The sequence below is a fragment of the Calypte anna genome, chromosome 6, assembly GCF_003957555.1.
Source record: "Calypte anna isolate BGI_N300 chromosome 6, bCalAnn1_v1.p, whole genome shotgun sequence".
NCBI classification, from domain to species: domain Eukaryota; kingdom Metazoa; phylum Chordata; class Aves; order Apodiformes; family Trochilidae; genus Calypte; species Calypte anna.
Genome location: NC_044252.1, coordinates 18,891,554 through 18,908,095, shown reverse-complemented (window position 1 = coordinate 18,908,095; position 16,542 = coordinate 18,891,554). Strand labels below are relative to the sequence as shown.

General features: G+C 36.5%; 1 protein-coding gene across 1 annotated transcript in view; it reads left to right on the top strand.

Moving 5' to 3' along the window:
- PLCE1 (phospholipase C epsilon 1) overlaps positions 1-16,542 on the top strand; it is a 124,844-nt gene that overhangs the window by 63,409 nt on the left and 44,893 nt on the right. The window contains 1 exon segment of the mRNA XM_030452952.1: positions 4,489-4,805. Within this exon segment, the coding sequence (XP_030308812.1) occupies positions 4,489-4,805 (317 nt within the window).

Sequence of the window (16,542 nt, the reverse complement as noted above, 5' to 3'; positions counted from 1 at the left end):
AGAACTCCTTAATGAACCTTGTAGAAAGGTTTTGAAAAGATTAAAATGAGTGATTCTTCAGACAGTGTCTTGTAAAATTCATGATGAGCCTGCGCTGAAGCAGGTGTTATGGGGTTTTCTCCCATTCTTATATTTTTCTTTTGTTAGAGAAGATGAGACTTGTTTATGCCACGTGTATCAGCAATCAACCCATGAGCTAAGCAGAAGTTATCTTGTTTTGTTTAATAAATCAGTGTTTGATATTTAAAAGATTAACTGCTTCAGCTGGTTAGCAGAAGGGCAAGCAAAGCTATCAATTCCAGCTACAGACAACTTGCAAATGAATAGCCAGGGTCCTAGTTTTCTTCTGCATTTAGCATTAAGTCATTTTTGTAGAGCACAAAGATTAATACTGTTTGCTGCAGCAGTAGCTAATTCTAGTGGAGATCGTATCCTGCCTTAAATCTAGCAATAAAATCTACTGTGACTTTGGCCTGAAAGCAGTTCAATTCTTCAAGCTAATTGAAGGACCTGGTCTTTCTTTGAAGTGGACAAAGGTATCATCTGTTTCCTGAAGAACATAAACTGAAAAAACAAAGCTGGAGGAATAATGGATGGGACTGTTTAGGAGCAGAAACAGTAGTGCAGGTTAGTTTCTGGCATGACAAATTAGAAAAGTTTTAGACATGAAAAAGAGGAAGATAAATAGTCCAGAAAATAAGGCTAGTTTAGTACAGGCAAATAAAAAGAGAGAAAGAAAAAGGAATAGACTTCTGTGCAGAATGTAAATTGCGGAGGGTAGTGATGCTGAGAGTGAGTATCCTGAGTATTCTGAGTATCCTGAATTATTTAAATAATCTTGACTTAGCTCAAACGAAATTATTTTCTTTTTGACAGCATCATTTTTCTGTTAAAAAGACTTCCTCACAGAAGATGATGCTGTCTCTTGGGTAGTTTCATTAAAGGCTTTTTACCAGAATGACATGAGCCATCAATGTGCACTTGCAGCCCAGAAAGCCAACCAGAACCTGGGCTGCATCAAAAGCAGCACAGACAGAGGGAGGTGATTCTCCCCCTCTGCTCTGTTCTTGTGAGACCCCACCTGGAGTACTGTGTCCAGTTCCGGAGTCCCCAACACAAGAAAGGCACAGAGCTCCTGGAATGTGTCCAGAGGAGAGACACAAAGATGATCAGAGGGCTGGGGCACATCACCTGTGAACATAGACTGAGGAAGTTGGGACTGTTCAGCCTGGAGAAGAGGAGGCTCCAAGGTGACCTTAAAGTGGCTCTCCAGTATCTGAAGGGGCCTACGAGAAAGCTGGGGTAGGGCTTTTTGCATGAGTGTGTAGCTAGGGGACAGGGGGCAATGGTTTAAAACTTGGAAAAGAGGAAATTTAGTTTTGACATAAGGAAAAAATTGTTTCCTGTGAGGGTAGTTAGATGCTGGAACAGGTTGGCCAAGGAAGCTGTGGCTGCTGCCTCCCTGGAGGTGTTCAAGGCCTGGTTGGATGGGGCCTTGGGCAACTTGATTTAGTGGGAGGTGTCCCTGCCCATGCAGGGAGCATTGGACTTAGATGATCTTTAAGGTCCCTTCCAGCCCTTAGCATTCTATGATTCTGTGGAAATCCCTACATCACCTTTCTGCTGGACTTGATCAATGTACAGTCAGTCTAGTAAAATAAAATCCAAGTGAATATTCCTAGTAGTTTCTGTCAGACCAGAGACACACTGTGGAGCCATCTTCTTACCTTTGATCACGTAAGTGTTTTGAGCCTTGTTCTTAGATGTAAGAGGCTGTAGTAATTGGAGCCTAAAGGGTGATTATACTTAGGCAAGGCAGAGTGAAATAGGATCAACAGTGCCCTAGCATTCAATGTCAATTTTTGAGGTTTTTGAGCACAGCTGAAGTTCTGAGACAATGTTCAATGTAGATCTGTTGAAGGTGTGAATGTGGGTAAAGATCATAATGGAGAAGGTAAACTGTTGAGTGCACCACTAAATCTCAAGCAAGCAGTGTATTGGGGAACAGCTCAACTTCACTCGCGTGTTATCTTTCTTACATCAGTCTCTACATGACTGGGCACTTCTTACAGAGTTAATGCCTTTCTTTCCTGCTGTGTTGATAGAGACAAGGTGTTCTGTACTTATTACAGACTGTTGACTTTGCAAAGCATTGCATTGTCTATGCAAGACAGCCATTGCTGTCTTGGCTTCTGTGTTGTGATCACCTGCAACTGAGCCATGATCTCTGCTGATCCAACTCTCCTTTTCTGACCTCTGCCCTCTCCAGAGCTCAGATCTTCCTGACAGCTGCTGGTGCTTGGGATGTGTTAGTTGCTTTCTGGGAGTGCATCTTCAGGTGTAGTTTCATCTGAAAAGGATCCAGTTTCTGTGCACTGAGACTGTAAACAAAAACACGATCAGTGAAGATGCTTTGGACATCTGTCACAGTTTAACACAAAAGTGTATTTGTAATCTAAAATAAATTGACAATATAGGCACAACTTGTGTGCAGCCTCAGTTTCAGTAGTGAGGTGCAATGGAGTCTTGTACAGGCTTTAGTTTCTCTGCCTTCTGGCTGGCTGGGCATCCCGAGAAGAACTGCCATGGATGGGGAGTCAGGGAGGCACTGGGACTTCTAGGGAGCAGGTGGATGTCAGTGGATGTTTGCATCATGCCTTCCACATTCTCCCCTTCTCTGAGATAACATTGCTTGTGGCAGTGACAGTTCAGTCTGTATGTGCAAAGCAATCTGCAAGTATACAATTTTTGTAATATAAAAGGAACATATTTTGCATAATTTTTATTTTGTGTAAGTCTTGTTCTGTTGCAAAGTCAAGTACCGTGCAACTGAGCTTCAAGAGCTTTTTCTTACAAAACCATTCAGCATTGTTCTGCATGGATTGCAATAGAAAACAGAATTGAAGTCTCATGAACAATCAAAGCAAACAAGACTAAAAGGGAGCTCAGAAACTCCCAGGGCTTCACCTGCTGCCCAAAACAAGAGCAACACCATGGTGTTCTTAACTCTCTTCCCACCCCTCAGTCTTCGTTGCAAAAGTTTCTTGGCATCTGCAGATACTGGACAGCACTACTTCACTATCCTTAAAGTTATACCTATCCCCACTGTGTAACCAGGATATTGCTTGTTGCAAATCAAGTCCATTACTTTTTTCCTCCCCAGTCTAGGTATAGAAATGATTACTCTTTATGGCTCTTCCGGAAGCCTTTTATGTATTGGAGTATTCCTCAACAGGTTCTGTTAGCTCAAAGGTTTTATTTAGGGCTGCTATAATTTATCTTTTCACTTTTAGTGGAATGATTAAGGAAAGGAAGTCTTCTGTCTTCTTAACTTCCCACCAATTGACAATTGAATTTGCATAAAATGAGTGTCACAAGAGAAATCTCATGCATCAAATTGTGTTTATTATAAGAGGATGAGTTGTAATCACTCATTATAAACTTGGTGGGGGTTTTTAAAGATCAGAAAGAATACTTGCCCCCTCTATGAAATGAGAGTGATAAAAAATTGAAGCAAAGGATACATCTGTAATGTACCTCTGTAATGTGTCCAAAAATCTCTAAAAACATATTGTGATGCAGTGCAAAAAATTAAACTGCTTTTACTGGGAAGAAAGAGTGCAGAGTATAAAACTATGACTGTTCCTGAAAAAATATGGTCAGAGACTCCATTCTAAGCTTATCTAGTCAGAAGACTCATACTCAGTGTTTTGGAATCATTTTGTTGATGTTTCAGGCTTCCCACGAAGTCTTACAAAACTTGACTTCTTCCTTCTTAGGAAAAGGTTTTGGTTTTCTTTCAAGGGACATAACTGCAAAACAAATATAAAACTACCATGAATCTTTTGTAGTAATGGATAAAGCATGCATACTCCCAAATACATGCATTCCAGAGGGACGAAGAAGGTTTCCTAACTTTGGATATTTACTTTCACTATGGAGCGAGCTCTGATAAATTGTATCTATAGCAAGAGAATATAAAGAAAATGAAAAAAAGTGCTGACTACATGGGTTTTATGTGATCATTCTACATTATTTCTTGTGCTTGTACAGTCCTGACACCCCAGTAAAGGCCTCCAGCTCCTCTGTGCTGTGGACTCATATGGAGGCAAAATAGAGCCATACCTTGCCAGATGATCCTTTTATTTGAAGTCTTTACAAGAGGGCAAGTGACTGAAGCAGACTTTTGGATAAGTCAGGAAGCAAGCATGTTTTTCTTGGTATCTTAACAATTTCAGAGGCCCTGGTTACCATCTCTCTGGCTAAACCATATGTAGTTTTATAGACATGTGCAGAAAGACCTCCAACTGAAAGAACCTATGAGATAGTTTATATAGAAAGTAGTTATGCTACTTTCTATAGTGTACTGCTGAATAAATGAATGCACAATTTCACAGAACAAAAAGAACAACTTGTCTTGCTTTTGTATGACTCAGTCCACAGAGTTCAAGGCAAAACATGCTAAATTTTGTATTTGTTTTGTTTTAGAACGTCAAGCGTGTACATCTATGGCCAGCTCCAGTGTCCTTCCTTCCAATGTGGCTGGGATCAGCAAAGAGCTGATAGAATTGCAACACCTCATCCAGTTCCCAGAGGAGGTTGCCAGCATTCTGACCGAGCAGGAGCAGGAGCTCTACCGGAAAGTCTTACCCATTGACTACCTCTGCTTTTTGACTAGGGATCTGGGTAATGCTGACTATCAAAGCAAACTGCCCGCTATTAAAGCTTCCATATCTGCTACTATTCTTGCTTCCCCAAATGGTGAACATAATGCTGTAGAAGATCTTGTGACGAGGTTTAATGAGGTAAGAGAAAACTTTTTAATTACTTTTCATAGGGTTTTTAGCTAACTTGTGAGTTAGTTGTTTCCTTAATTGCTCAGAGCTGAAATTCACGTAATGGCAAATCTTTAAAACATAAGTTAAGATGAGCAGGGGATTTAGCTAAATAACTTCCAAGGAATTTAATAGCAGTTATATAACTAATTTGCTCAGTGAGTTTGAAAAACTACAAACTAAGTTCTTCTTGCACAAAAGTAAACAGGAAGAAAAAATTATGGACTTGTGCTTCTTTGGATTCATAATGACAGTATGGGGTATACTTTCGGTCAGTTTATTATTTTGTTCAGGAGCTGGAGTTTTTGTAAATTTTTTTTTTTTTTTTGTAGACTAAGCATGATCTTAGGAGTCAGCACAGAAGTATTTATTTTGTATAATATAGCTACACTAATCTGCACTCTTTAATTATTTATTTAATCACTGTGTGTCTTGAATGTTGTCACACAAAGAACTGTCACATGGCATGACAAGTTTTCATCAGCCAAACTGTGAGTTCTTTACCCAGCTTTTAGTTTATTTTTAGTAAGGTGATCTTCTGGTGAGTTACTATAAAATTGATCAAGGATTAAGAAAACTGTAAAAAATAATCCACCCCAAAAACCCAACCCAAAGCAAAACAAACAAAAAAACCCCCCTAAATAAACCCTCAGGTTTTAGCTTCAGAAAAATGGGAAGATTTCTTTCTTTGTTTTTTAGTGTGAACCAAATGCAGTGTTAGTGGTCTTTAGATTCACAGAAGTGGAATAAATGAGGATAGGATCTTTTACTTCATTATCCTCTGCATTCTTGCACTTTACTAAGAGATGAAAGTTCTGCAGGTATCAAAAAGAGCACAATATGAAATAGATACAGCAGAATATGTATTAACCTCCCTCTAGTGAACTTCCTGCTCCCTGAGCAAATAAGAATTACTTACTGAATATTTAGCATGTTTTGAAGGGTCCCTTTTTTATTGCATATGTAATTTAAATATTAAATAGTGTGAACTTTTTGGCTTCCCTTACCCAATTCTATTACGGTAACATAAAATAAAAGTTGAAATTGGAATATTCAGTCTTCAGAGGGAACCTCAAAGTTGTTTAAATTAGCTTTAGTTACTGTATTTAGAAAAATACTGTGGCTGGTGTATAGCTGGAGAGGACTCTAGTTCCTGAACCATCTCGGGTCCTTTTCCTCTGGTATTTCTCTTACGGGGATCACGATAGAAAGAACAGTAGGAAGCAGGTGAAGTGGTCAAGCTCCAGTATGACTTGGTGAGGACCAATGCCAGAGTGGTTTGCTGGCCAGTTTGCAGTTTGCTGCTCAAATTAGGTTGACTGTCAGGTGGTCTGATGCTGAACAGTCAGAGGATAGAAGGGCAAGCAGGCAGACTATTCCATGTCTATGAAAACTGTAATATTAAAGTACCCTTTTGGTACAACAGTCAACATTACCTTTCAGTGCTAGAGGTTTGTGACTTCACAGTTTTTGTAATCTAGCATTACTCTTTTGGTAATGCTGTAAAGATAATTTTTCATATAGTTTGACTTAAGTCCTGAATATCTTGTGCATAGATTATGTAATATTTAGTGCAATGGATTATTTTAAGTATAATGTGGAATATCTTTTTTTGAACATAATTTTCATATGTTTAAATGGAGTTATTTTACAGTATTTACTGCTTGTAAATAAACTATTTTGCTATCAGGTTTATCTTATGATGAAGTATATCAGTAGCCATAGCCAGTCACAGGCATGAACTTTCAAAATGTTGTTCGTAAAAGGCAAAAAAATGTTTGTGCATAGAATCATGCTTTTGTTGGCAAAAGTCAGGGAGCACTTGCTGATTTTTTTTGGCTTTGCCTATAGAAATACTGAAGTGTATTTATAATGTGGGCGCCAGGATGACTTTTAGGATGACAGGCTTCTGATACATAGCAGGAAAAAAACTTCATGCCATTGCATTATTCTGTTAAATGAACATTTACAGTATATAATTTTCCATCAAACAGTATGCTTTTTAGTTATTCTTCTGAATTTTGCTACACATTAATGAGGAGCATCTTTTAACACTGGTTTAAAACGACAGTCAATAATTCCTATTTTGTTACAGAGGAACTTCTTTATTTAATAGAAAGAATATTGGCATTTTCATGGAAGCTTTGGTTGAAAGGGGGCTGCAGGACTATTATAAATTAAATTAAGGTTTAAAACAAACGAAGATTAAAATATTTTGATATTATTAAAAGATCTTCTAAAAGTGAGTTTAAGTGAAAAGTAAGTAAAAAAATTGGTCTTAATAGGGCAGATTTTACAAGTATTGTTTACTGTTTAAATTTCAGTAGCTCCCAGAAACCCTCTTTCATTACTGAAGCTGCAAACTCCCATTGACTGCAGAGTGCAAATTCAGGCACTAGATACTGGGAAACAGCACATGGTTCCCTTATGCTTTAAATATCTTTGCATTACAAAACTGCTTTCTCGATGTGAATGATTTGAATGTTGGGAACTATTTATATCCTTGATTTAAATGCGAGATAAGCAGCTTAAGTGTTTCAGAGAGCTCCTTTGTTACTGTCTTTGAGGCAAGGTTTCCACAGTCTGCTTACACCATGCCTGAAGAGCCACACACTTTGGTTTTAACCTGCAGAAATCTGAACGTAGCTCTCATAATGTCAGGATCTGCTCCGGGTGTCAGTGGCCTGAGGCCTCTGTCATGGGAGAGGAGCCATTTGTTTGCATCTGGGAGCTGTGATAACTTTTCACCTTGCACTTTTTTTCAGGGGTTTAGTGACTGTTTTGACCTTAAATTCAAGGGTACAGCAAGAACTCTATTGCAATCGGAGATATCTTTATATGTTACAGGTACTGGATGAAAGTAATAACTGAGTGGGCTTTGTGTCTGATATATGAAGGTCTTAAAAAATACATGATGCAGATGGGAAATAGATTACCTTTATTAGTTTTCACAAAAGGTGGAAATGACAGCACTGTAGATCCTCTTCATGTATTCTTTCTTTTTTCACTTTCAGTGAAAAAAATGTAGTAGCGTAAGTAGTGTAAAGACATGAAATATGGAAAGCACAGATTAAAGCTACTGTCAAACACTCCATGGATAGTAGCACAAACATGTTAGCTGGCAAATCCTGTACTGCTGGCACTTGGAAGCAGAAACTGCTGTTGTTTAAAAGAGCATGGTTGTGGCTTAGACCTGACATGCAGTTACTAGAGGGTATTCAGGAATTATTAATTTCCCTTTGTCTTTCCTTGTCGTGGGTTTCCATGTATCAGCTTTTTCCTTGCTGTGTTGATTAATGTAGCTGCTGTGACAAGGAGCTTGAACACCCAGTGATTCATTTCAAAAATACATTGTGAAAAAGGTCAGTCATGAATGATCTGCTCAAGTCCCACAAAGTGGGATGTCTCAAGGATTTACTGTCTCTGATGGAGTTTCAGGCACACAGAAGTTCATGTGACATATAGTCCAGTCACTAAAGATTTATAATACTTACAGCTATAGACATGATTTTTCAGGCATTGCTTCTCTAGAGGTACTATAGAAAGATGATAGTCATGGTGCAGATTGCCACTGCAGCTTAAATAATTCTGTAATGCTGCTACAGAAAGCCTGGCCATGAGTGTTCATAAAACTAAAGTTAAATTATAAGATAATTAAAAAATCAGAGGAGTTTTCAACACAGGGTAGGTGCAGTAGCCTTGAAAAAAAATAAAAGTTAAGTTATGGGAGCCACAGAAGGATGAGAAATGCATAACAAAGTTATCACCGAATCACTAGGACTGCATGCTACACTACATTCTACAGAAAGACTAGAGATTATTATGTAATAATTGTCAGGTATTTAATGAGGAGAGAAGAACTGAGAGAAATTGTAACATGCTCCTAGTGACTTTGAAATTCACATATTTCAGAATTAATGAAAATAAATAAATATTATTAAGAAGAAATACATCCTGTTGATCTGCAAACAACAAGGTGCTAATTCCTGCATAAAGAACAGGTCAAATCAATCAATCAGTTTGTTGGAGTACTATAATAGTGTGGCATCAAATACTGAAAAACAAACAAGGAATTTCATTGGATTTAGAAAAAAAGGAGAGAAAGTTACAGTGTTCACCTGGCCCTACAGCTTTTCTATGCACAACATGTGCTATCTTAGACATCTAAATATATCCAAAATGAAAATTTTATTTATGAGGGATGTTCTTTTATAATCCTGTGATTAAAGAGCAACTTTTTTTTCAGTTGTTCCTTAATCCTGAAGTTTAGAACAGATTTAACAAATACACACATTCCAGAGAAGCTAAAGTACAAAAAAAATTACTGCTACGCTTTGGGGCTCCAGATATGCTCTTGAAGTTCCATTGATCCAATGGCCATCCTCATTTTCTAGGATGTTTCAGCTGTTATAAGGTTTCTGTGTTTTGACCTGTTGTGTCTGTACTGTATAGAAAACTTATCAAAACTTCTTCAATATTTCAGAAGACTTTTAAAGGAAAAACTGAAAACGTGAAAGAATTTTGGTTTTTATGTAATGAATTGTAGCACTAGGCTCAATTGTAAAAAATTGAGCACTAGAATGAATGGATCCTTGCATTTTTTTTCTCTCACTTTCTTCTTGGAACAGCCTGAGGTTTCAAATGGTCTCAGAAAAAGGGAATGATTCTTCTGTCCCTTTAATCTATTTGACCTGAAATTCTGTGTTACACATCTTGTTCCCATAAGTTGTCTGTTTCCTCACCTGTTGTTATCAGTTGCTCTGTTACTTCTTCTAAGTGTGTTGGAGAGAATGGTTCAGATAGTCTGAATCCATTTGATTCAAATTTTCATGGCAGGTGACTAAATAAGATTTGATAAAACCAGTTTGCTACAACATTGTAAGTTTGTTCCAATTCAGTTTTCATTGCCAGAAGACAGTTAGGGAACTCTTCAATTCAATGCATTTTTCCTGTATTATTAAAAAAATGTATAGCTCCAAACTTGTAAGTGTTGCAAAATAGGAATTGACAGATCTTAAAATCTTTTTTCAGGTAGAAAAGAATCTTTCTGTATATTGTAAGGATGCATAGTGTATATATATATACACACACACATGTATATATACATATTATATATCTATAATATGTATATATTATATATGTATATGTGTAAGCCAGATGCATTGAAGAAAACACTGCATCTGTTACATGTGTCAGTTTATAGAAAGTAGCTTGGATTCAGTTATTAGTTTAGATTTGCAGGAGTGGGAGGAGGAAAGGCACCTGTAGATTTTTCAAATATTCTTAAACATTTGAGCTTTTTAGATTATTTTTTAACTGAAGTTATATTGTAGCCTTTGCCACATGTACATGTATAATTAAAGAAGATATTTTACTATGCATTGAAGATTTTGGACTACATGCATTCGGTATCACTAGCTATAAATAAAGCCCATAGTCATTCAAAGTTTGATTAAAAATGTAGCTATATGATAGTGATACTTGGGCACAACGTGTACTCATCACTGAGACACAGCTGGTATTTCATTTGCTTCTAATAATATCAAATTGATCATAGAGTCATGCAAGAGCATGCAGTGGGTCAAACTAAAGACAGATATGCTTTCTTGTTACTCAGAGTAATTAAAATCTGCTTGGGAGATTTAAAATCTAACATGGGAGAAGGAAAGTGAAATGTGGTAACAAACATCCAGCTTTGCAAAACTGTTGGCTTTTGGAGTCTCTTAAGATTGTGCACTAAAGATAATAGTAACAGCAGTGATAGAAGTGATAAAACCTAACAGAACACTGACTACCAGAAGCTTATTTTGCATAGATTTATAAAAACTGTGGGAGCAAACTGTCCAGGAGACTCAGAGTTAGAGCTCTGGTAGCTGGGAAGAGATGAGGAAAATGGTACCTGTGATTTAGGTACTGGAGAACTGTAATAACATACTTCTTCTCCATCTCTCCTTTTTGCCTGCTGTGTTCTTTGTCTTCTTCATTTGATTTTTCTTTGATTGCTCTATGGTATTATGAGTGCCCTGCTTTTTTAGTTCAAGTGCCCTGTGGTCCCTTCCCAGGATCGTATCTGTATGATATGTCATCATCTTCCTGGGCACCTCTTTCTTTTTCTGAATTGTTACCCTCCAAGACTCTTACATAGTTGGTTTTTTTCACTCCCATCCAGTGTTCTACCTCTTGTCAGCAAACCAGCCACAGAAACACAAGTTCAATGTACATATTGCAAACATTGATGTTTATATAAACATAAAATACATTTTGAAAATATGTAAGCATTGCTTTATATAAGCATGAAGGGATTCTTCTGTAACTTGATCTTTCTGACCACAGATTCAAGTAAAAGAAAAGAAATAAAAACTTAAAATGAAGCATTTAATTTTCCATGGTGAAATATTGCATACAAAGCAATTGTGATGTCTTAGATTGAAAGCTGCACCAGACTGAAAGACCATTGAAACAGTTATGTGAAGGTAGTCCTACTTAAAACTGGAAATGCAAAATAAGAAGTTCAATATATAAGATGGTATTTTGAGAGACTGATTTGCCAAAAAATAAGCTAAAAGGGTAAAAATGTTTGAACTGCTCCAGTGTAGCACTGCTACTGGCTGGGTTGGTTTCAACATTCACTGTCATTCTTAAAGTCAGTAAAGCTGATTAAAAATATGCCTATTTAGGATACTAAGTTATAGTGATAGAATTATTTTTAATTGTTTAAATTTTTAAGTTTTCTTTAGTGTTCATTCAAAGCAGAAATTTCATCTCTCACTAACAAAACAGAGAAAAATTTCATTTTACTGAAATTATGGAATGTAAATAAATATTGTGCCCTGTCTCCTAGTTCATAATTTTTCTGCAATGCCTAAATGGATTTGCCTTGATGCTTTTAAAAAGATTGTGTTTGTACAAATATCAAACTGTTTCCAGTCCTTGTTTGGAATAGTGTTTTAATGAGATTTAAAATGGTAAATGGTCTTTGTAAGGTTATATAATTTCACTGAAGCATATAAAGTGAACCATCTGTTCATAAGATCATGCAATTTAAAATACCTAGAGTTAATAAATGCATCTGAAAATTATGTTGCATATTATAGCAAAATAAAAAAAAATTAGTAATGAAACTTTAGTAAAAATCATATGAAGTAAAAAAGTTCTGTGTCATATACTGTGATCCTTATATTCATCAGTATTCATTGATGGGTTTGTGCACAGTAAGCAATGCCCAAGAACACGTGTAGCCAGCTGTTAGTGCTAATGCTACATACTCGTAGTGTTTTAACAAGCCTCATAAATATGAATCTGACTCTTACATGTTTATAAGAATAATATCCCTCAGCAACACTTTGTGGAATGACTTTGTCGTGTTGTGAAAAATGGATTTTAATTTTTTTTTAACAAATCAAAGTACACTGATACACTAAGAATTCGACTTCTTAAACATGAGAATGTTTTTGCCTCTTGACACAAATACTGAATGATATCTGATGGGGATTAATATTCTACATAGATTATTCATGTTCTTCCAATTTTATTTAAATTCTATCAAATAAAATCATTGCAACCAGAACAGCCTGGTTAAATGGGTTAAAGATTGTCATGCTTATTCCTCACTTACCTGGAAAAAGCAACTTCTTGTTCTTTATTCAGAAATCTCTCGTGCACATACTTCGTTTTGTCAGTGTTAAAATCTTTCTTGCTTTCTTCTGTAGGCAGTAGTAAAATCTCCAGCAATTTATTATAGAAAGTTATCCATAACTAATATATGTATGTTAGGTGTTAGAGAAGGTTTGTACTATAATCTTACTTTGTGGTAAGGCAAAGGATTTTGTTTTCTTGTGGGCAATGGCAAATGTTGAGCTTCAGGAAGACAGACACCTCTGAAAGCTGCATCTCTCAAGTATTGTGAAGTTGCTAAAAAATATAATATAAAAATAGAAGACATAATTTCTTTCATCTAGTATCACCAATGGATGTAGCTTGGGAACTGCTGCAAAAGCTTTATAAACTTAAAAGCAAAGGAATGAATGTAAAGCAGTACAGCTGACAAAACACTGAGCTTCACAGGTACAAATTGTGAATGTCCTCCCTAAATACCACTTGTATTTACATTCTTAGAGAGGATAAACAAATTAATTCCCATTAAGAAAAAATTCAGAGTACATTCTCTAGTAGCTATATAAAGGTAAATTTAGGGATACAGATAATAATTCAACATGAGTTTGGATTGTTTCATCCTGTGTTCTGCCTGGAGTTGCAGTAACATTGCATCGTTAGATGACCACATGGTTAGAGGTCCCTTCCAACCCCAGCCATTCTATGATTCTATGTTTCTAAATGGTAACCAATCCAGTAGTTTAAACTTGTAAGGTCATGTGCCATACATTAAGGATGAAGTTCTATCATGAGTGTCTCTTTTATATCCTTCATATGTATATCCTTCATATTCTCTTAGTAACTGCAGCTGAATATCAGTAGATATATAGTATATAGTACTAGTTTATATATATATATATATATATAAAATACATCTATCTATCTATATATTTAGATAGATGTATAATAGTAATCTGATCCTGCCCCTGACAAATTGGAGATTTTTTTCTGGCATGTAGAAATTACTTTAAATCAATGTTATATCAGTAATTAGGCAGTAAAAACATAGTCTCATGTTCATTTTTGAATGTTTTTCATGTTTAGAAGTTCAGGGTGGGTTTATTTATTTTTGTTGGAAGTTTTAAAAATTGTATTTGTACTCCTAATTCTGACAGTTAAGTTCTCTATTTAATTGACTTTTTAAAAATATACAATTGAGAAGACAGTTCTGAAAATCAGAAGAGAAATCTCTGGAGTCTTCTGGGAATGGGATGTCCTGAAAAAGAAGGGCTTATCTACTATAAATAAAAATGTATTGCTCTACAATTGTGAAAAATTACAAATTAAGTCGAAACATGAATGGGTCTCAGTCAGTGGCTAAAAAATAGTCACAGTATATTTGAAGATTAATGCTGAGGTGTAATAACCCTTTCCCAAATGCATTAGCAATATTTAAGTAGAGATTATTTGAAAACTTTTATTAAAGCCTAAAAGACTTAATAAAAAATTATTTTAAAAATAGATTTTTATGCAGTTAAATGGTAATAGGCAATTTAAAGATAATTTCAAAAAACCCTAAGCCTATACAGATCTTTTTTGTTATACTGTGCTTGGGATCATTGCTCAGCTACAAACTGCATTGCCAGGACATCTGGTGTAGGTCCTGTGTGCCCTCTGAAAATTCCTGATGCTGCTTTACAATATTTCCAAACTCAGTTTAGCACAGTGTTGTGAGCTCTTCTCTGTACTAGTTCCCCAGAAAATATTTAAATATTAACCAAGTATATATATTTTTTTGTTTGTTTGTTTGCTGCTATTAATATGCATTAGTCCTGAAGTACACTCATTTTTGTCCTTCTGAATGAAAAGACGGATGTTATTATCAACTCAAGTGGATTGAGTTTCAGTTTATGACTTGGGTCTTGCAATCATGTGGATTAAAGTAATGAAGCCAGGATACATTTTCTCATACTTTTCAGACTCATCAGCAGTGCAGCGGAAATCTAATTATAGATTTGCTGTGATGATATCTGTTCTGAAGGGAGTTTAAAATGAGTTCTGTAAACAGAACTATGCAAGTCGAGTGTGAAAGAAGAAAACTAAGGCAACAAGGATTGAGATGTTGGTGCGTGGAGTGCAGTCTGACATAAGAGTGATACCTTACACAAGAACTTGGTCCAGAAAGCATTACTCTTCATGCTGATGAATATGCGCAGTGTATTTTGATCTTCTTGGCAAGGCTGCTGTTGTGCAGTCTTTTGGCTGGGGTGTGCTCTTTCGGGTCCCCTGGCTAGGTAGCTCATACAGTGCCAGTATGGCAAAACCCTCACACTGATGTGGTGACAGCCTGATAACCAGGCTGCTGACTACCTGATGGTGCTTCATCCTCAGGTGTGATGCACCTGGGAAGGTAGCTCTGCAAGCCATCTGGGAATGAATTGCTGGAAGTGGAGGTACTGTTCTGTATCCAGCTAGCTGAAGAGTTCATCAGTCACTGCCTGCTTCTAGCCAGGATGGAGCCTCCATTTGCTCTGTTCACCCTGCTGGAAGATCCCTCTTGGAGGTAGAGATTTTGCACCTTGTTTTAGTGAGAGAGAAACTGTGCTACTCCAGAATACTCTCTGTGCTGCTTGTTTGATGAAGTGCAAACCCCAGGGTGATTTCCATATTCACCAAGAAAGAAATATATATACAGAGTTACTCTCTTCATTTCTTTCATGTGAGGTACATCTAGTTCAGGTGTATACAGCCAACATCTGAGGAATCCCAATTCTGAACTTCTGTTTGAATGAAGATCCTGCAAAATTATTCCTTGAGCACCATCTGTGCAGAGGAAGCTTTATGCATCCCTGGCAGCAAACATGAGTTTATGCATTACCAGGTGTTTCAGGGATCCTGGGAGCTCTGGTCATTTCAGGATGTTAATGATTCTTATGGAGGCATTCCTTTGAGTATAAATATTCTGGACTGCTCATAAATCTGTCAATAAATCACCAAATACAATGGTATGTTTGTAGAGTATTGTTTAATTAGTTTATCTTTTAATTAATAAACTTAAGTTTCCTCTAAGTTGTCAAATGTGATGTTTTCTGAAAATATCAGTCCTTTCAATTTATCCACATTTCAGTGGAATTTGTACATTGTTCATTTTAGCTTTGGCCATTACAAACAATTATCTCAAGTTAATGCCATGCACAATCTATTTCAATATGTATGTATTTAGGATATTGTTCTTCATGATAAAGTTATTGAATACATCAATACATTCTGCCTGGGCAGAATAAAATATTCAGGGAGTTCAGAGCTGGGGAGTGACCTCAGTCAGCAGACATTCAGCTTTGATTATCTGCTCATTTAAAGCCTTCTGATTCTAATATATCTCCCACCTTCAAAATTTCTGTGATAAAAACACTCTATTTAAATTGAAAACTAATTAATTCTGCTTATTAGTTCTGTGTTTCTTAGCTGGACTCCAGGGTCATGTTTAATTTTGGGGAAATGCCCTCTCAGTTCTGTTATCTGGCTGAATTCTCCTCCCTTTCCATCTGTCTTTGCTGAAAAAGCTAAGAGGAGAAAAGTTTTGCAGATGTTGGGCACAGCACTCAGCAGTAACTTTGCTGAATGAAATGAAACAGCTTTCATTTATAGCTCCTTCCTCTGCTCCCTCCTTTCTGACATTACTGTTGCATTTTAATCACCCCTGTTGTAGTCTCAGACTGTTGAGACCTTCCAAAAAAATCAGTATTGGGGTGCCAAACTGTTACACTTTTAGAGAAGCCCTTAATCTCCCTTTCAGAGTGTGTGATGAGTTCAGATTAATCAACAAACACTGAATAATTAATAGAAAAACTTTATGGAGAGCTGATGCTATTCAGAGCTGCCAGGAAGGTCAGTTTATACACCTGGTTTCTGAGTTTTTAAACATTTTAAAACATGTTTTTCTACTCTTCCTGTAAGTCTATTCTTGTCCTGCAAGAACAGTGAAAATAAATGTCATGTGAGACCACTGCCTTTTGCACCCTTGTTTTATTCTTACCTATACACATTCCAGCTTGTGGCTGCAAATGAGATGTATAATTTTTTGTTTGCTTTTACAGTGTTTGTCCATCATAAC